The following is a 21,540-nucleotide window of genomic DNA, read 5'->3' as shown; positions in this document are numbered from 1 at the left end:
GTACAAACATTCTAAAGTATTCAACTAGCTCATCTCAATAAATACAAAAAGTCCAACCTATTCAATTTGAAAAAAAGTGTTTCCATTTCTTTATGGCATTTTTTTTTTTTTTTAACTAACTAGCTCACATTTTCAAAAGTTCACAGAAAGCAATATGGGTCAGGCTATAATTAAAACTTTGTTTAATCTCTTTAAAGACAGGTGTTTAAAGTAAACAATGATTAGATCCTCAATTCATTACGAAATGTTCCAGTTAAATGCACTCATCTATGTACAATAATAGTTGGCCAATGTGGTTTTAGCTAATGTAAAAGTCAAAGAATTACAAACATAATCCAGTGTCCCAGGAACGGAAAATAAACACTTCAGGTCTGACACTGCCCAGGGTACTTGAAGTCTCTTCACAGTGTGCTCACCCCCACATTGCCTCGGAATAACATTTTCTCCTTGGAATACACACAAAGGAGAATGAAAGGTCTGTTTACTTTTAAAACCCTGGAGGCTGTAATTAAAAAACATGGGATCCTTGTTCTGTATTTGAAGAGACTGAAGGAAAAAGTGAAGCCTTTAAAATGAAGTCAACTTCAACCACAAAAAAAGGTATAATTGAGAGTTCACTTTAAATAGTAATGCAGTTTGTTCCTTGTTCATGACAATTTAGTTTTTATTTTGCTGTGTCTGTTTCTTTAGGTCAAAACCACTGTAGGATTTTCCGTTACTGTAGGTCAAAGGACTCCTTCTCTTTTATAACCAAGGTGCTGAACAGGGAGAACATCACTATGAAAACCATTCACTCTGGCCTTAATAAAATTAAATATAGTCTCAGCTTACCGGTTTCCTTTGAACAGATCAATAGAAGGTTTATTGAATATACAGACAGCAGCGTCACCGAAATCAAAAGTATCCTAAAGCAGAGAAAATAAGTCTTATTATAATCACTAAAAAGACCATACTCTGACCTTGCATTTTAGAAGGTCGAAGGCTTAACACAATTTGTTAATAGTACTCAAATCTTGGAACCTCTTAGTCACCCCTCTTTAAAATCCTCAATAAAAATGTCCTACCAAATAAAGAAGTGCTCATTGGAATCTGAGTAACTCTAACAATTTAAACCCTTTATGTAATTCAAAGCCCAAATAGCTTTCCTCTGCTTTCTGGAATCATTTCAGATGAGATGACATCAATACAACAGTATGAAGGACAGCGTTTGTACTTCTTGGTGTACTCTCTGTTATACCCGTGATAGAAAGGGTGATTAAGGGGTGTGGGGACAGGATTGGAGGTTGGGGATAGAGGCAGAGGCTTGTAGTAATCCTTAGGACAGTGACCATGTGACTTTGGACAACTTGTTTAATTTCTCCCATCCCTGGCTTCCTCCCTCACCTATAATATAAAGACACAAGTCAAATGATGACCAACATTCTTTTCATCTAACACTCTATGGTTATTTTTTAATCTATACATGACCACTGAGATAATTCACTTTTCTTTTGCACCTGGTTACTCTTAAAGCAATAAGCACTTTTATAACTAGAAGGGGAATTTTGACAATTGAACATAATGAAAAGACTTTTGAATGAGTAACTCATGTTTTTGTTTGAGTACATCTGGCTCATTATCAAACCCTCCTCAAGAAAAACCACAGTTAAAATGATGTGGGAGGGTATCTAGATTATTTCTTAATCAGTTGGTTAAAACAGACATGATAACTGAAAATAAAGCCTATTTATTAAAAAGAAAAAAAGATTTCAGTCCCAAAATGAAACCACTCACTTCCTGATGTAGGGAAATATAGCCCCAGAACAATACATTGCTGCAACTGATTCTATGTTTGAGTAATTAAAGGCAATTATTTTTCAAGCAAGTGCTGTTGAGAGGAACTTGGCATGTCACGCGATTGTGTGTGGCTGCCTCCTGCCCACCCTCCCCCCACTCCGCACACCTGTTGCACTACTGCTCTTGGGCCCAGCTCAGAGGGCACTCCCCGGCCTTCCTTTGCCCCAGGCAGAGTGACTGCTCCTTAGCTTTTTCGTGTCCCACAGCATTGTTTCTCCTTGTGCAGTGCAGTCATGAGGAGATAAGTGGGGCATATGGAATGGTCAATGGCAGAGCAGAGAGACTGCCAGAGATTAGCCAGAAAACATAAAAGAGGCCAGAGCTCAGCAGAGGAAAAACAAACACTGGGAGAATGAATAGAAAGCCCAGTGCTCTGGGTGAAAGCCAAACTCGCTCACCAATAAAGGGGAATTTAGGTTCAGATGGAACTGAAAGGAAGTGCTTTCAGAAATACATTTCCTTAGCAATGAGACTTGAGTGAGGGGGGTGATTAAGAGGGTTAAGTTCCTTATCTATTTTAGTTGAGGAACCTAAGAAACTGAGAGTAAGCATGTAAGCATTTATTAACCAATCCAATAGTTTTAAGATATGTCATGGAACATGATTTGATATGCTCTATCAGAGAAAAAGATGTGGGACATAATTGTGGTGTAATTTTTTTCACCTTACAAGATAAATGATCTTATGATGAGGAGGTTAGCATTGAGTTTCACTCAGAGTTCAGATGTGTTTAGAGACTTTTAGTTTGCTAGAGCTGCTGTAACAAACACCACAGACTGATTGGCTTAAGCAACAGCAGTTTATCATCCCAGAATTCTGGAGACTAGAAGTCCAAAATCAAGGATCATGCTTTCTCTGAAATCTGTAGCATTCGAGTGGCTTGCCAGCAACCCATAAACCATTCTCTGCCTCCATTACATGGCCATCTGTCTCCTTCTGTCTCCTACTCCTGTGTCCAAATTTCCTCTGCTTATAAGGACTCCAGTCATACTGAACTGAGGCCCACCCTGATTCAGTGTGGTCTCACCTTAACTAACAATATCTTCAAAGATCCTGTTTACAAATGGGTTTACAGCCACAGGACCAGGGGTTAGGATTGACTGTGTCTTTGTGAGGAACATGATACAGCCATAACAGTGACACTGAACTCTAAGTGACAACTTCCAAATGTGCATGTGACAGGCCTAGAGGATTTCTGGGTGACATGGGTTGGCAGGGGCCATCGGGGGAGGATGGATACCATCTTAGGACAAACCGTGCACTGTTCTGAGTGGCCATGTGCCCTGTAGGGTCAACATTCTGAGAAAAACCTGTGAGAAGAGGCGAGAATAACACTGGGCCCAAGGCTAATAAATGTCATGGCCTTGCAGAAACTATGTGCCTAGCAAGCAGGGATCATGATTAACATCTACAGTGATTTGCCAAAGGCTCCACACCTGGGACAACTGAGTCACTGTTATCAAAAGAAAGAGTCTAAGAAAACACCCATTGCACACACCTCAGCCAGCAGTCCCTGGAACCACGTGGTTCTTGTACCTGGCCACCCTTTTACACCTTCTATCTGGTTGAATCTTTGTAGATGATGCTCCTTGGTGAGGAGGTGAGGGATTTCTTCATAAACTCCTATCACCCCCTTTTCTTTTGAAGTGGCAGAAAAGTGTTAATCAGGAGACATTTTAGCAGGATGTTCACCTATCAACTTCCCCACACCTAAAAACAGCAAAATGAGTTGCTTCCGCTGTGAAGAAAACAATCCCCTTGCTCCCGTGAGACATGGCACTTTGTCCCGAAGGAAGGACTCATAGCGGGAGTCCAATAACATTTGCTTTGGGTCATCCACTCTCCAAAGACTCTTCTCCATCCCTCCCAAAATACAGAGCTTCCCTTCAGATACTGAAAACTAACAGAAAAATTCTTTTTTCTACCCATCAGGTTACTAGGAGGCAAACTGCAGCATGTAAAATTCTAAGAATGTTTTAGACTATAACAGAGTCTGGCTCTAATGGGGCTGAAATTTAGAAAAGGACACCTCCTTATTAGAATCTTAAAAAGAAGCAATAAGTCATATAATTGGCTATAATAGATCCTTGAATACGTGAAGAGGATCAGATCAGAGATGCCTTGAGACACAGAAAACATGACATCTAAAAACAGGAGCAAGGAGGAATGACTCGAGTGAATGCAATGGTTTATTTGAACATTTCTTCTATTTTGAGCAAGACAGCGCCCCTATATGTCCAAATAGATATTTGTACATATCATTATGGTCTCCTATGGTTTCCTGGAAGAGAAACACAAATGGGTTTTCCTGTGCCAACAAACAGGAATATAGGTGGTTCACTTTTTCATTTCATCTGGATATCATTTAAGCTCCCACACTGCTAACAATTGACCACAAGTTTTAGTATGGCTGGGGCAAGAACTGCTTGCTGAAAAAGGCATGTTTAGTTGGGAACTAAACCTCAACTCACCTGGGCCCCAAACAACAGGTAATTGGGTTGTCAAGATGTTGATATTTCAGCCATAATTATGTTCAGCCTCAAAGAAAAAGGTCTAGAACATGTAACTATAAATGGGCTGTGGGAAAGCAGTGGCAAGAGAGTTAGTCTTGAAAATAATGTGGTCAGGAATTTGTTGAGAACCCATGGGTCAGCCACACTTTGAAAGATGAGGTGTAGGGACATTCTAGAAGATTTTGTGTCACACCTGACATGGAAATGAAAGACTTTGTTAGGGAACTTACACTTATAGACTTCCAGATTAGGAAGAGACCCTAAGGGAGTTTTTCACCCAGCACAACAAACATCTATGTTTCATGCCAACACACAGTCACCCAGGTTCTGCAAAGCATCTTCCAAAAGGGAGCATGTTATGCAGCCCATTCTGCTTCTGGCAAGTTCTGCTCTGGAACTGAGGCTGAGCTGAAATCACTGCTGCTGCTTCTATCCTTTAATCCTCATTTACCCTCTGGACCTACTTGAATTTATTTGAAATCTAACCCTTTTTCCATCTAACAGTCCTTCTGAAGGTGCTCATTTTAAGATTGTGGTCTACGACAAATATCTCCAGTTCTTTCAGCTATTCATCCTTTGATGAAGTTTTCAGGCTGCTTACATGGTCCAGTCATGGTGCAGTTTCTCAACTACTCTTTCTAAAGGCTGTGTGCCGATGTTAACAATTCTGAAACAACAGATTGATCCAAAACAGTGCAAAGCACAGTAGGATTATTAATTTTTTTGAGTCAAACATCATGCTTCTTATAAGGTAACCTATTTGGGTATTTATTTTTATGGCAGCCATGTCACACTTCCCATTCTTTCTGAGTTTCACATGCGAATTGCTATTAAGCCAAGTTTTCCTGGTTCTATCCCTGTATATCTTTCTTTTTGGAAGCTAAGTGCAGGTCTACATTTATTTCTGTAACATTTATCTTTCCAGTCTTGCGATATCTTTTTAAATCGTTGATTTTTTTTTTTTTTTTTAATGTATTAACTACCTCATCTGGCCACCATCATCTTTATTTTCTGGGTAACTACAATAGTCTTTTACCTGTCTCCCTCTTCTTGCCTCCCTGATCCATCTTCCACCCAGCATTCAGGAAAATCTTTTTTATTTTATTTATTTTATTTATATATGTCTCCATCACTAGATTGTAACACAGACCATGACCGCTTCATTCGCCTACCTACCTATTTGCATATAAAACCAAACACAGCACATAGCAGACTCAACAAATACGCTGAATAAGAGACTTACAAATATTAGAATCTCATGCACTTGTCATGTGAGACTATGCCAGATATCTTGTTGAATTCCAGATACATTATGCCAAGGGTAGCCCTATGACTGCTGGTTCACCCTTATCTCGACAAAGTTAGCTTGGCCACAACTCTTCAGGAAAACTCACTTGGCTGCAATAGAGCAACATTTTCTTCAGTAATTGCACATACACAAGCTGTTTAATAATTTGTTCTAGAATGTTCCTTGGGATCTACCTTTTACCACTTTTGAAAGCTGAGGTGAAATCTGCCCATCTCCAATCCTTCTGTTCTTCATGATTTGTTAAATATTTCTTATAGTAGTCTTAGACACATGTATTCTACTTGCTGCAAGAAAATTTTGAATCACATTTTAAACAATGAACATCTAAATATCTATTTTAAAAACAATTTATTTGCTATTGTCTTGAATCATATTAACAGGGCTGTAAATGTTCTTCCATGTTTTACCCAAAGATTATATGGATAATGTTATAACAAATTTCATTTCTTTTTCAGTACTATATGCCAATAAAGTAGAAAGCTATCACAATTAATGGAATCAAAACATTTAAGGTGATTAAAATGTTACCCCAGTAAAGTTAATTAAAAAAAAAACAAAAACCCATTAAGGGAGGTGAGACTGTATTTTAAAAACCTAGCTTTATAACAAGAAATCATATGACAAACTCCCAACCCAGCCTCAGAGCTTCAAAGGGGTGGAGGTGAAGCAGCACTCAGGGCTGCTGATCCAGAAATAGCTCGGATGGGAGGTGAGGGGCACCACACAGGTGAGTGCTTTCAACTCTGCCAGCATCCATTCCTCTCAAAAGAATAGAGAACCCTTATCAACCCTCTCTGGCAGGGCTCTGTCCTCTCCATTGCCAAATTCCTTAAGATCTTGTTAAAGTGAAGATTCTGATTCAGAAGGTCTGGGGTGGGACCTGAGATTCTGCATTTCTAACAAGCTCCCAGGTGATGCTGATGCTACCGGTCCACGGACCACGTTTTGAGTAGAAGGATTCAAAATGCTTGGCTGCACACTGCGGCCCCGGGGCCCGCGCATCTCTGGCGTTTCTGTTTCTCACAACAGCTGAGGCAGTGCCGCATCACCTGCTGCACTGTCTGCAGGGAGGTGCCATGCCAGCGTTAGTGTGGGCACCTGTAACACGGGCCCCAGGGCTGCCCAGGTGAGACTGCAATGAAAGGAAGCATTTTCAGCTAAATCATGATCATTCCCCTGGGGCACTGACTGGCTCAGGGAGAAAAGGGAGCTCTTTTTTACTTTCTTTGGTCGACCTCCTCAGGGGATTAGGGTGTTACCTAAGTCACCATGGTATATTTAGATATTATTTCCAATCCCCTCTCCTTACCCCTCCTTCAGTGTCTCTTCCTCCAAAAGGGATCTGTGTCTTACCACACTATCTAATTCCTCCTCTTGTAAGTCCACTTAGTAAAGTAAAAAACTTTTACCATCCTCAATTATATGAGTAGAAAAAATCTGTATAAAAAACTCCCTATACTGGAATAAAAGTGGTCTTTATTATCAGTTTGCTTTTGTCTGTCACCATCTCCCCTTCACTCTTAAAGTCATAGACATACATTTCTTCAAGGCAGAATAGCTACAGGAAAATTTAATATTTACAAGAATATTTACAAGAAAATTAAATTCTTCAAGGCAGAATTGGAGAAACTGTAGGAAACAAATTGTTTTCTGTCCACCCCTCTTTCTCCAGCACTTCTGCTCTGTTGTCAGCTTCTCCCTCACTCTCTTCTACTTCCTACCTTCCTTCCACTTCCCAAACTGTCTGTACCCACCTGCACTTAGAGAATGCCTTTTCATTCATTCACCCTTTATCTCTGCGAACTCCCCCTGCCCTTCCCTTCCACCCTCAATTCTCCCTAAGGGAAACATCTGCACGAAGTGAGTAGAGATATGAAAACACTGCTGAGGAGAGAAACTAAGATGGCAGCTAGGTGAGACAGGGCAAAAAAACACCTCTGTGAAAAACACTAGATAAAAACCAGAAAGTGACCCAGAATACTGGTTACAGCGATGTGCCAGCTGGACGAAGTCTGCTAGTTCCACAGGGGCCGTATACGTGGTGAAACTAGGAGTCTGCATTCTGAAATGAGTGAGTAAGCTGGCTGGAAGACCCGCAGCTGCGTGGCGGTGAGGGGAAGCCATGGGTTGGCATTTGGAGACTGACTGGTTCTTTTGAAAAAAAAAAAAAAAAAAGGGAAAAACCCAGGAGCAGCTGCAGGTGTGACAGTGGGAACCACGCAGTAAAACACAGCAAGAGGGGGCTGGGCCGGCCTCTCGGTGTCTGGCCTGGAGGATAGCTCGCTGCAGATACCTTCGGGACCGGGAGAGTGGAGAGGAGAGCCGGAAGCAGAAAGAAACCCCGTGGCTAGCAGCTGGCTCCCCGGAGGGCTGGATAAACTCCTGCCCGGGGCGTGCCCACAGCCCAGACCCTGCCAGTTGTCCCGGAGCTGGGAAGGAGGAACTGTGCGAGGAGGGGGGGGGGTTGAGATGCCCCGTTCGGCCATGTTTGCATCAGGCTGGGAGTGCCCCTGCACGGCCCAGCAGCCCGGGGCTTCCCTTGAGGGACGGCGTACATTGGTGATGTAGCACGGCATTCCCTCGGCAGAGGTCCTGGAGGATCGCGGCTGGGAAGGGGGTCCTGCTCGGAGAACCCAGGGACACTACGCCAAGTCCGGTGGTTTGTGGCACAGCGAGAGAGAGGGTCTGGGGCTGAACTGAAATGAAGGCTTAGACTCTTGTGGCGGCCTTGAATCTCCGGGAACCTGGGGGATTTGAATATTAAAGCTGCCCTTCCTCCCTGGCCACCTGGACACATGCCCCACATTCAGGGCGGACAGCTCCAGCAACACACCCAAACTGAGTTCTCCAACTGAACCCCACAAGAATCATTGCCCCACAAACCACAGGGACAAGGTTGACAACTGACTTGAGGGATATAGGTGACTCACAGATGCCATCTGCTGGTTAGTTAGAGAAAATGTACGCCACCAAACTGTGTTTCTGAAAAATTAGATTGGTATCTTTTTTTTTTATAACTTGAAAGAGCCCTATCAAGCAAAGCAAATGCCAAGAGGCCAAAAACAACAGAAAATCTTAATGCATACGATAAAACCAGACGATATGGAGAATCCAATTCCAAACTCCCAAATCAAAATATCAGAAGAGACACAGCACTTGGCTCAATTAATCAAAGAACTACAGTCGAGGAACGAAAACATGGCAAAGGATTTAAAGGACATCAAGAAGACCATGGCCCAGGATATAAGTGCCATAAAGAAGACCCTAGAAGAGCATAAAGAAGACATTGCAAGGCTAAAAAAAAAAATAGAAGATCTTATGGAAATAAAAGAAACTGTTGGCCAAATTGAAAAGACTCTGGATATTCACAATACAAGACTAGAGGATGCTGAATAACGTCTCAGTGTCCTAGAAGCCCACAGAATAGAAAATGAAAGAACAAAAGAAAGAATGGAGAAAAAAATTGAAAAAATCGAAATGGATCTCAGGGATACGATAGATAAAATAAAACTTCCAAACTTAAGACTCATTGGTGTCCCAGAAGGGGAAGAGAAGGGTAAAGGTCTAGAAAAAGTATTCAAAGAAATTGTTGGGGAAAACTTCCCCAACCTTCTAAACAATATAAATGCACAAAGCATAAATGCCCAGCAAACCCCAAATAGAATAAATCCAAATAAACCCACTCCAAGACATATTCTGATCAGACTGTCAAATACTGAAGAGAAGGAGCAAGTTGTGAAAGCAGCAAGAGAAAAGCAATTCACCACATACAAAGGAAACAACATAAGACTAAGTTGTGACTACTCAGCGGCCACCATGGAGGCAAGAAGGCAGTGGCATGACATATTTAAAATTCTGAGAGAGAAAAATTTCCAACCAAGAATACTTTACCCAGCAAAACTCTCTTTCAAATTTGAGGGAAAGCTTAAAGTTTTCACAGACAAACAAATGCTGATTTTGCTAATAAAAGACCTGCCCTATTTCAGATACTAAAGGGAGCCCTACCGACAGAGAAACAAAGAAAGGAGAAAGAGATATAGAGAATTTTAACATACATATATAGAACCTTACATCCCAAATCACCAGGACACTCATTTTTCTCTAGTGATCATGGATCTTCCTCCAGAAGGGACCATAAGCTGTGACATAAAACAAGCTTCAACAAATTAAAAAAAAAAAAAAAATTTGAATATACTCAAAGCACAGTCTCCAACCACAATGGAATACAAATAGCAGTCAATAATCTTTGAATTGTAACTCCACTATTTACTTCCTACATGATATAAAATATACAAACTCTAATGACAAATCAGCTGTTTTGAACTCAACATAAAATATGTAATTTTAGACAACTGTATAAAGCTGGGGGAATGGAGGAGTATTGGAACATAGTTTATATATCCTATTGAAGTAATGGTGGTATCAAAGAAAAACAAGATTGTTATGCATTTAAGAGGTTAATTTTAAGCCCCACAGTAAACACAAAGAAATTATCAGAGAATATGACCACAGAGATGAAAAGTAGAGTATGGGTTCAGAGAAATGGGGGAAGGGGCAATGGGGAGTTAAGAAATGAGTGTAGGGTTGCTGTTTGAGGTGAAGGGAAATTTTTAGTAATGGATGGTGGGAAAGAGCATTACAACATTCTAAAGGTGATTAATCCCACTAACGGAAGGCTAGGGAGGGGGTGGAATGGGAAGATTTAGGCTGTATATATGTTTCCACAATTAAAAAAAAAATACAGTCTAAATAGATGACAATTGAATGCCAAGGATGAACCTGGATGGGATTGGAGGATGGAGGAAACGAGGCTCAAAGGGACACAGTTGAGACATAAGGAAAAGGAAATATAGAATGTAAGCTTTGTATCATTGTTGAATCTCTTGTACTTCTTAGCTGTGCTTAATGGGACTGTATAAAAGAATGTTCTTGCTCATGGGAAGTGTATATGTGAATTATAGTGTTTGTTCAAGGATGTGTGCAGCTAGCTCTCATATGTTCAGAAGACAGAGCAATAGATGATGGATGATAGATAGGGAGGGAGGGAGGGAGCGAAAGAAATACTGGTATGACAGCATGTTAAAGTTGGTGGATTGGGCTATTGGGGGAGGGGGGTCAGGGTATGATGGAGTTCTGTGTATGGAGTTAGTATTGTTTTTGCAAGTGTCCCTATAACTTTGAAATTATTTCAAAATAAATAAAAAATAGACAAATAAATAAAAGTTTAAAAAAAAAAAAACTGCTGAGAGAGCAAAGTATCCAGAAATAAAATTTCTGGGTGGTATGGAGGACCCAATTGAGGATGGAGACCATGAATTTCAAGTGTCCATCTGCATGGTTGGAGGTCAGATTCCAGATTACGTGTGGCCAATGTGACAGAGAGCCAGCAGAGAAAGGAAACGTAGGGGACGGTAAGAGAGTGGTTTGATGTGAGGGACTGTGGCGTCCGAGCCAGACAGGGAAGGAAGCACAGACCAGAGGTACACTGAGTAACTGAGGAGGAGCCTGGAAGTAGAGCAGGTTGTGGTCACACCGGGATGGCAAGAGGTGTGACTGCAGAGGCGGCCTGGTTCCCAGCCTGGGAGAGCCATGCCAGTGGGATGCTGAAGTGGAGAGGAAAGGGGATGCAGAGGAATAACCACTTATTTCCTGAGAGCTCATATGGAAGGAGACATGCCTTTCAGTGAAGAGAAGAGGGCAGGGGGTTCTGAGTTCCTAATCTATGTGCAGATATTAAATATTACGAAACAACCAAAATTATTTTTATATATAAATGAGTTTCCTAGAGCATTAATTTATTTTCATGGGGATTTAAATTTAAAACTTTTTTGATCATTAGTAATAATAAGTTTTGGGATACTCACTATAAGTCAGGCCATGCCAAGTACTTTTTTTTTTTAATGTTTCATTTACAGGTAATGCTATTACTCTCCCTATTTTGCAGATAAGAAAATTGACTCTTGGAGGGGTGAAGTATTTTGCCTAAGGTCGTACAGCGAGGGTTACAGCAGTTAAATCTGGGTAGTCTGACTCTAAAGTCCTTTCCCACCATGCTATTCTGTCTGCCAGAGTCAAATGTCCATGGAGAAACGATAGTTGAAATAAAAGACCTAACTAAAAGACAAAAATAACCAAGGGTGAAATACTTCAAAATGTTAACAGAACTTGTGCTTTAACCATGAGACTTTGGGTGATTTCTTTCTACTTTTATTTAGTTTATTTCTTATTTTTATGCATTTTCTGAGTGATCTTTAATAATTATCTTACTTCTATAATAAAGAGCCTGAAATGAAAAAATGTAAAGAATCATTCAAATGATTTCATTATTATTCCAATACTTCTTATTACTGCAGGGTCACATTTGAGTCCCACACTGATTAAAATAGTCCCTATTTCATAAAGGAGCTCACAAAATCCTCATGGAAAGGAAGAAACATAACTAATCAACCCCAAAGTGAACTTCCTAGTCACTAAATTCTGATTAAAATTTCAAAATTCTGAGGGTCACAGGACCAGCACAAAAGACTGGGGAAGGGAGCAGGTGGGGATGAATTATTTGTTCCTTTTCTTTCCTTGTAGGAAAATATAAATTCTTTGGTGCAAAGTTTCTCTTAAACTGGCCTCACTATTTGTTATTTTTATTTTGTCTAGCAAAAGAAATACGTATTGCTGGTGGCCAAATCAAATAACAACTAATATAATCCTAAAAAGAAAGATATTAAAAAGAGGTATGCAGATAGAAATAGAATGCACCAGCGTAGTTAGTGCTTTGTGAGGCTGAAAATGTTCGGAGGACGTCTGAGTTTAAATGAGGAAGTTGTACTAGTAAGAAAGCCATGTGCTGCACCACTTCCTGTTTTTGCCTATAGTCACTGGTAAAGTGGGTTTTGTGAACACTCCATTTATAACTCTTGACACGTCCTCTTCCTCTTCTTCCATTCCACAAGGACAACTGTTTCCCCTTCTCCTCAAACCTAGACCTTTACCTTTCAAAAGGATACCACCTTTATCCTGTACTAAAGGTGAGAGCCACAGACGTTAACTCCTGAGTAATTGAGGAAAGTTCTATATAACCACTGCAATAAAGGAACGTGCTGTTTTGGGTGGCTATTTTGGACTTTCATTCCAACAAGAATGACAGATTTGGGGCTTCATTCTCATTTTCCCACTGTTTCCGCGGTATCAACGCACATTTAAGGAGAGATGGGAGGGTAAAGAAGAATACACGATGAACCTGTTTCTTCCTTCCACCAATTAGTGTCATCCTGGGCAAGTTACTAAAACTCTGTGAGTCTTAGTTTACCTATAAAATGGAGGTGATAAACAGAGTTTGTATAAAGATCCAATTAAACAATGTATAATTTATAAGTATCTTTGTTTTTTTAATAACCCTTTCAAAATGTAAAAAAACATTCTTAGCTAGCAGGCTATACAAAAACAGGTTGTGGCGGCTTTGGTCTGCAGGTGGTAGCGTGCCAAACCTGATGTAGATTTAGATTGTTGATAGTATGTGCCCGTTGTAAGGTGAAGTGTGTGTGGCCCTGGAACAACGCAAACTAACAGGCCCACACAGAGGCAGTTTTCCAATCTATTGAACCAACTACCCTTCCAGGAGTAAGAAAAGTTCAAGCTTACCTTGGAAATTCAAATTTCTAGAATGTACGTAACCTGACCTACCATGCTGATACACCCCTGGCCTATTCTAAGCCAGGCAAGCAAACAGAAAAGGCATTCTATGCATCAAGGAGGTGAACCAGGCTGTTAAACAATAGACAGTAAAGCCATGGTTCAGGATGGTGAGGTTGCCTCTTGCAGGCTAGGAACAACACAGGGCTCCAAAAAAGAGGTCACCCTATTATTCTTGGGTAGCACCAAGCATCTGACACAGCTTAGCATAAATAGGGCTGCATGAACTCAGTGTACACATCTTGCATACACACATACACACACACACTCCTATGTTTCTGGGGCCAAGAGAATTGACTTCTTGGAACCCTTAGACACATCGTAGATGATTTACAAAGTAAGCACAAATGCTCAATGTTTTAAAACAATGGGTGGGACTCAGCTCCTACGCATGCCAACTCTTTCTGTTTACAAACCAGGCACTCATTTTTAGCACAATGCTAACCACTTTCCCATTTCCCCATTTCTGAAAAGCTTCTTAATCCAATGAATTTCAGTGAAGTTAAATGGCACTGCCACTGTTCTTTTTACATGTATTTCAAATGTTGGCAAGCCTGAAGGTGCCATTTCTCCTCTTCTAGCATTATTATTTGCAAACAAGAGATTCTGATGCCAATGATTCTTGCTGCCAGCTGAAGGACAACAATTTTCGCTTCAGATCATTTCTAAGGAACCATGACTATAACTCAAAGAATTTTACAAACAAGAAACTGATTGACAAAACGGAAGATGAATATGACTAAACACATGGACCTCCCAGGATCACCCAGAAAAGCAGAGTTTCTTTTCTGACTTTCCCTAAACTGCTCTGTTTTCATATCACAAGATCCCACTTGGTCTCTTTCCTTAGGAGGCAAAGAAAACAGCCTGCTTATGAGGGTGTAGAGAAAACTATGTAACATTTAGAAGAACTAATTCAATAAACGTCACACTGACCATTAATTTACTTTTTTATTTACTTTAGCTAAGAGTGAAATTATCTTGTGGGTGTCATTCAAACTTTTTGGAATATAAATATAATAAATATATATAATAAAGCAAATATATATTGGAGCTGTATTGAAGGAAAAAAAAAATAAAGCAATGACAGCTCAAGAACATGCAGGGTATTTGCAAAGTTACACTGCAATCTCTCTCTATCTTAATAGAATTTGCTGAGAAATATTTAGAAAATCAGAGCGATGCTGAAGGCAGTTAAGAATAAAACCTCCTAACAGAATAAGAAGCCCACTTTGTGATGGCATAGTAACAATCAAATTCCTGTAGTGCATGTCCAGAAGTGACATTGATTTGGACAGGCCACCCTGCACAACGCCCAGTGTTTACCAGTTTAGTCTATAAGCCCTGTCTCCACTGATGGTCGGCCTGCCCACTGCTCTGCCCATGTGAAATGGCAAAGCTCAGCTCACAGCTTCTAATGACAACTAACAATCAGACCAGGTTTACTCTACCTCCCCTCACCCTTGGGGTCACCCTGTTCCTTGCAGACAAGTGGGTCTTAAAGGAACTCCATCTTTGAAAGCTGTCCACTGCATGTCTTCTCTGGTCATCCCCTCTGTGTCTTGCAACTCACTGTCCAGCCCTCATCTGTATTATAAGCAGCACAATGGCATGAAACTGTCACAGCCAAGGAGATGCCTGCAGCTCTGTGAGCAGTGGAAGTGCGCAGATGCCTGCAGGCAGCAGAGGACACTACCAGTATAACCACACAGGCTGAGGAGGAAAACACATTCAGACACGAGGGACAATTTGCCTGTCAGTCTTAACAGATAAGAGCTCCTGTTGCGCCAGCCCAGCCCACCCTCCTATTTTACAGGTGGACGCCGAGCAGCCTGGACCCTCTGCAGGGAGCTGAGAATAGCATCCAGTATGCCATCCCGCCAGTCTCAGGTTACCTGCTGATGATCACTTTGCATGTCTCTTTGTGTGGTGGTGGCCACGTCCATGCTAAAGAACGGCTCCTTGTGCTCATCTGTGAAGCCTTACTAAACACGGAGGTCATTTTCTGCCTTCCCAGGATGATCCATTCAGTGCCAAAGCACTCTGAACCAAGAACTGTGAGGACGTGAATTGCTTTTGTGTTGTTGCAATTGTTAATCTGTTCCTTTGCGGTTTAGCTATTTTTGTTTTATGTTTGTCAACGCATCAGAGGAGATCAAACCCTTTGTGGTTTTCTTTCCTCAACGGATAGGCTTGGGAGGTCATGATGTTTTACTGCCCTCATGTTTTGTGTCAAATTTCAGAACTGCTTTTTCTATGTAAATATTGAAAACATGATTTGGGCAATAAGTCAGATATTTATTATTTAATTTCATATTTTCACCTAAGTTATATTTAAGGGAGGAGAATTCTTTTTAAACAACCTTTGGTCCTTTCCCAAGTTGCATTTTCTAAGTTGGGTTCATCATGTTGGCTGGTTGTTGGTTCAGCATCATTAGGAACATCAAAATGGGCATTTAGGGGTTTTCTTTTTCATGTATTTTCTTTTGGTCAAACATGCGGCTTCTCAGCTCAAGGTGAAGGAGCAGAGTTGGCCTTATGGTGTTACAAAGGGACTTGGCTCCACAGCATGTTAACAAACTGCCTGGATGCCTCTGCTGTCTTGCTCTGACCACGGATTTCAATGTTTTTGGGCTCTGGTTCTTTAAAACCAGACAACAAATCCAGCATCTAAAGTCCCAGAAGTATAACTTTCTAAGGAGAGAAAAGGTTATCACATTATAAAATCTTAAAACAAACAAAGTGAATTTTGAAATGTTTCAGTCATTTTTAATAACATAACCTGTAATGGTGAATATCATTCCAGAAAATGGTGCCCTGTTTTAGGAATGTGGAGAAAGGAATTATGTTGATTCCATTCAGGAATCTCTGTAGCAGTATATGTTCATTTTTGCTAAGAGCAAACTTATGAAAAGTGCTTCAGCAGCTCCGTGCTGCGGGGACAGCTCTGAGTGCATTGCAGGAGAGCACAACCCTGGAGCAGCTGGCACCTGACTTCAGGTGCACGCAGGTGTACTATGCAAGTGTATTCTCCCATGACAACCACTGTCTTTGTGACCTTTTTTTTTGAACAGGAATATATCCATCCTGCCTAGTCCTGAGTTTTGGAGCACCACAGTTGTCTGGGAGTTGGCTGCATCTCGTGGTCATCCGACTTCCTGTTTTAAGGTGAGGCTTTGGGGCCTTGCTGAGTGCTACAGGAAGGTCAGTATTTGAAGTCCACTAGTGGAGGATATTGACAAAAAGCTTACTCCCGTGACATCTAATTGATGTGCAGATGTGGGACTGCTAGGGTTGATGTCCGAACGTGATGAACACCCATTGAGGGAAAGCTTTAACGTGTCAGTCATCTGCCCTCTCAGAGCAGGACTGGCCCATGTGACCCCTCGACAGCTGTCAGCCCCGACTGCTGGTTTCCAGGAAGTATTCCACAGTAGGGTAGCACATATTTTGTCTGCAGTTCTTGATGCTTGAAAGTTATCAAAAATATTTTAAAATATTTAAATTGTGAACCTGTCAATAAAGAAATATTCATAAAAACTCACACCTAGGCTTACACTAATCTCCACGCATTAACAATATTGACTGTAAACGTACACTAAGGAAACGTACACTAAGGAAACCTCCGGGGTGCCTGTTTTAAAGCTCAAGTGGTAACACAGGGACTGTGCTCCGTTTCCGACATGGTGAACCAAATGAATCGGCCTGGCCACCACTGCAGTTCCATGCTACAGGCTTAACAAAAGAGATCATGTTTCAATTTTTTGGATGTGGACAACAATGTGGTATGGAAGCTAAAATTAACATTTTTATGTAGAGGTTTTCTATTCTTTGATTTTTATTAAACTTTGGAAAAAATAAATCCCTACAGTGTATGAACAGGGCCTTAGGGCAATCTATTGATGGGTCCATAATTCTAATATTTCTGTCTATCCTCCATTTAAGCTCAATTGTAAGACATTGAATTTAAGGAGAGAAAGGGACTGGTGGTCTGACCTTACTTATTTTACAGATTTACCCTTACTGACATGGCTATTTACTGGTTTGTAAACACTGTAATTTTAGACAATAAGCTGTTGCATCTTTTGGGGGGTAAGATAATTATAAATGGTCCACAAAAGCAAAACAAACAACACGACCAACAAAAAAAAAATGAAACAGAATAATTCACCTACAATTGAAGCAAAGTGAAGCGAAGTGAAGGTAGTTGTTGTGAACTGACAATGACAATTACTGTCCTTTTGCAAATAGCTTAACAACAAATATCCTTTTAGTAATGCAATACTAACCTCATACATTATTTCTTAACAGTCCCTGAACTATTTTGAATTTTCAAATGGAGGAGGCATTTCCAGGAAAGTAAAGAATGGATGGTGAGTCCCTCACTAACCCTTTGATTATTATTACATCTCCACAGCCTGCTAAAAAGTTGAAAGTGAACTAAACTTTCAGTTGATTTTTCCCCTCTGATAAGTTTGCAGGAATTACAAGAGCCATCAATTCACCCTAACGTCTAGTTCTTGGTTTTGCGGAATCTAATTATTACATATTCATTCATTCATTCATTTCAGTGCAATATATCTTGAGAAGCTGCTATATGCAAGCCCTGTTCTATTTCTTAGTGGGGGTTGGGGGGAGTTGGATTTGAACAGGAAGAATTAGGCATTAATCCTGCCCTTGTAAGACTCAGAATTCAAAAGGGAAGTAAGAGATATGGCTAAATAACAGAAGTGATATAGATTAAACTGAAAAGAAAAGACAGGGAGATCCTCTCTTCTACCTGGGAGGATCAGAGAAACATTGCTGGAAGAGATGGCATCTGACTGTACCTTACAGGAAGGGCAGGGCTGAGACAGGGTCAGAGTGGGTGGTGGACAGGCTGAGGGGCAGGCACGGAGGCAGAAGGCCTCTACAGAAAGGAGGTCAGTTAATGTGGCTGAAGCAGAGACAGTCTGATGGGAAACGAGGTTGAAAAGTTCATTTAGAAGAGGGGGCCCCAGCACTGATTACTCATTCTGGCTCTCAAAGTCTAAATATCTATACTGAAAATATTTTCTTTCCTCAAGTTTTCCATAGATAAGAGGAAAAGGAAAAAGTATAATTGTACGGGTTTTAAGTTCTCCAAAAAAATAGTTTTTCAACTAATTTCTCCCCTAAAAGCACATGATTAAAAAAAATTGTTAAGTATAAATCCTCCATCCCACTCTACTCTCAGACCCGGTGTTTCTCTCCAGAAATAACCACTGTCAACAGTTTTCTTGTGTACCCTCCCCAAATATTCTGTGCAATAAATGCTTGTATATACAGTCTCCCTCCATGCTCAACTGGCACCCAATATTCAACTTGTTTTCATGTAACAATATTCCTAGGAAACTTTTCCATATCGGTACATTTACGTCTATTTTACTCTTTTAAATAGTTGTCTAATAGTCTATTTTATGGAAATACTATGATGAACCAATTTCCTATTAACGGATTTTATATTATTTCACTTAGCTATTACTTAGTGTTTAGAATTCTTAGTAACAAAAATTTTAATTAAATCCTTGAAAGGAAGTACATTCAAGGGCTTCTGAAGGCAGTGGGAAATCTTAAATGAGGGAAAGTCACGTAAGGGAAAGTCAGGCAATCAACATGACACATACGAAGTAGTTCCGAGGTTTATTTTTAAAAACTGCTATGATCAGGAACGTGACCACCCTCTCACCTACAATTTGATACACTTGATATTGTAAAGCTATTTTTATTACAATAGAAGGGATGGTTCTTGGTGGAACAGTAGCAAGACAATTCAGGAATACTGACTTATCCTAAAAGGTTATTTTAAAGCTAAGTTTATTTAAAATTGGACAGTAAAAAAATAAACATCAACTTTCAAGTATCCATTGTTAAGAATAAAATTTCTCTCATGATGTACATCAATAATACAACTTTGTTTTCTGAAGAAGGTGTCACTAAAAGGCAGTATAGTGCTTGTCCTAGAATCAAGCAAATCTGGATGCAACCCTGGCTACCCTTGTCTCTAGCTAGTAACCACTGGTAAGTCTCAATTACTTCACCTGTAAAATAGGGCTACCACCTACCTCACAGTGTTGTTGTTGGGAATTAAATGAGTTAATGTAGTTTCTGTTCAATAAATGTTAATCATTATTTAGCTGACTACCTAATAATAGCAGTACTACTTTAGCAAACATTTAGTGCTTTAATATACACCAGGCACTGCTTTATTGTTCTCTCTCTCTCTCTCTCTCTCTCTCTCTCTCTCTCACACACACACACACACACACACACACATAGCAGCAGCCCTATGAGGTTGGTAGTAATTAATAAAAGTTTTCCTGCATGCCACTTTTCAAAATGTTATTTTAGATATATTATCTTTCTTATTCCTATAATCACAACCCAAGTGGTATAGAAAATGAAAAACAAGACCCAAAAAGGTCTGGAATTATAATCAACCAAATAAAATTTAAACAATTGTTTTATACAAATTGTAACATTATTTCACAATTAAGATTTCAAAGAATTGTTTACAAACTCCATGTTCACGATAAAATGACATCTCTTTGGGCTCTCAAAAGAACATTTTCATTACTTTCAAAAAGTGTCATGAATTATGCTCTCCATTTTTATGGTTTTAAACTTAAGGGCAACATTATTAATATAATAGTACATGTTTAAAAGATGTGGAAAAATATAAAGCATTTAATACTTCAGTCAGATTCTTCATAGCATAATAAGCATCTAATTTACCTACTATCATGAGGAAATGAAATGTTCCAAGGAGGTTAATTTTCTATAAAATGTATGCCTTTAATAGAAAACTTTAGAAAATGTGACTTTTCTGTTTGGGGCCAGGATGAGGGAGATGGTAATGTGAAATAAAAAACAAAACTCACCACTCTTCCATGTCAATATTTACTTTTATTCCCTACTTGTGCTACGATGGAAGTGAGGGAAAGCTTTATAAAAAACTAGAGATAGAAAAGGAATTTACGGTGGGAGGCTATGTCCTCAGTAGCCATTGCCTTTTCTTTGGAGTCCGAGCCTAGGGAAGCCCAGTTCGCTCTGTAGGCTTCGCTCTAAGCTGCCTGCACCTCAATCACCACCTCCAAATTGCTGCCTCAGGATACAGCCCTCATTTTGTTTCCAACACAGAATACAGACCTTCACAACAGTTGTAAACTGAGATTCCCTACTAATATACTTCCTGTTCCTCAGAAGGAATTATAAGGTCTCAGAACTCATGAATACACAAAACCTAACAGTGATTCTTACAAAAGGGTAGAATCACGGAACCTGATTTAATTAGGTGTGTGTGAAATGGGGATGACAGCCATTACGATCAGGTCAAAAAAAAAAAAAAAATGAACTCCAAAGTCCTCCAGGAAAAAGAAATCACCCCACGTTTCCAGAGGACTCCAGTGAGGCGCTCGGCACCCAGCTCAGGGAGACACCGAGGAGCCTTCCCAGCTGCTTTTCTAAAGGAGCCTGGATGGTCTTGGACTTGTTCCTGTGCTGGCCAGTATGAGTCTGGAACAGGGCCCTGTACCAGATGAAATATCTTACTCCTGCCAACTGCTTCTTGGCTTCTAGCAGCTGTAGGAGCAGCTGGTTTTGAAGCAGTCACAGAGTGTGTCCTTGTTCTAAGGGAGGAGAATTCTCCATCCTGTGAAAATCTCATAACTTTAACCTGAAGACTCGGTGCGTTATGCTTGCTATTAATGCATCTTACAAATAAGCAAATGATCTAGAATAGTTTCATCCATGGGGAAATCTTCTTTCAACTATAAAAGTCAAGTTTATCCAATTCTTTGCTTCAATCAGAAACTACAGTCATGAGATAGAAGACCAATTATACTTGAGCCTATATAATTAAGTCAATCAAATTCCACGAAGTTAGATTGAATACAAGTTTACTCTTGCTTCCTCCTGATATGCCGGTAAAATAACAGTAAAGGGATTTTTTTTTTTTTTTTTAAAGGCATAAAGCTGCCAGGATAGGAGGAAGAACGTGAGAGGAGATAAAGTAAAACAATTGCTGAAGCTGGAAAGTATATTCAGTCTTAAGTTGGTAGTAAAGAAAGCCAAGAACAACCCAATTTACACCACAGAATCCCCAAAAGGCACTGACGGCATTACTGGAAAAGGGGATAATGGAAAGGATTAGCTAAAATAAAGAGGATCTGTTGAACT

At 40.1% G+C, this 21,540-nt stretch overlaps 1 protein-coding gene across 2 annotated transcripts in view; it reads right to left on the bottom strand.

Moving 5' to 3' along the window:
* SLC38A1 (solute carrier family 38 member 1) overlaps nucleotides 1-21,540 on the bottom strand; it is a 70,608-nt gene that overhangs the window by 17,983 nt on the left and 31,085 nt on the right. Inside the window, exons 1-2 of one of the 2 annotated variants that reach the window (XM_037845035.1) lie at nucleotides 15,240-15,624; nucleotides 832-905 (exon numbers count right to left, since the gene is read on the bottom strand). In XM_037845035.1, the coding sequence (XP_037700963.1) occupies nucleotides 832-905; nucleotides 15,240-15,346 (181 nt within the window). In that variant the 5' untranslated portion in view covers nucleotides 15,347-15,624. Of the gene's footprint in view, nucleotides 1-831; nucleotides 906-15,239; nucleotides 15,625-21,540 lie in introns of those variants that run through there. The other variant, XM_037845034.1, reaches the window with a different exon arrangement.

Source organism: Choloepus didactylus, chromosome 8, assembly GCF_015220235.1.
Source record: "Choloepus didactylus isolate mChoDid1 chromosome 8, mChoDid1.pri, whole genome shotgun sequence".
Classification (NCBI taxonomy): domain Eukaryota; kingdom Metazoa; phylum Chordata; class Mammalia; order Pilosa; family Megalonychidae; genus Choloepus; species Choloepus didactylus.
This window is presented reverse-complemented; position numbering and strand designations above follow the sequence as displayed.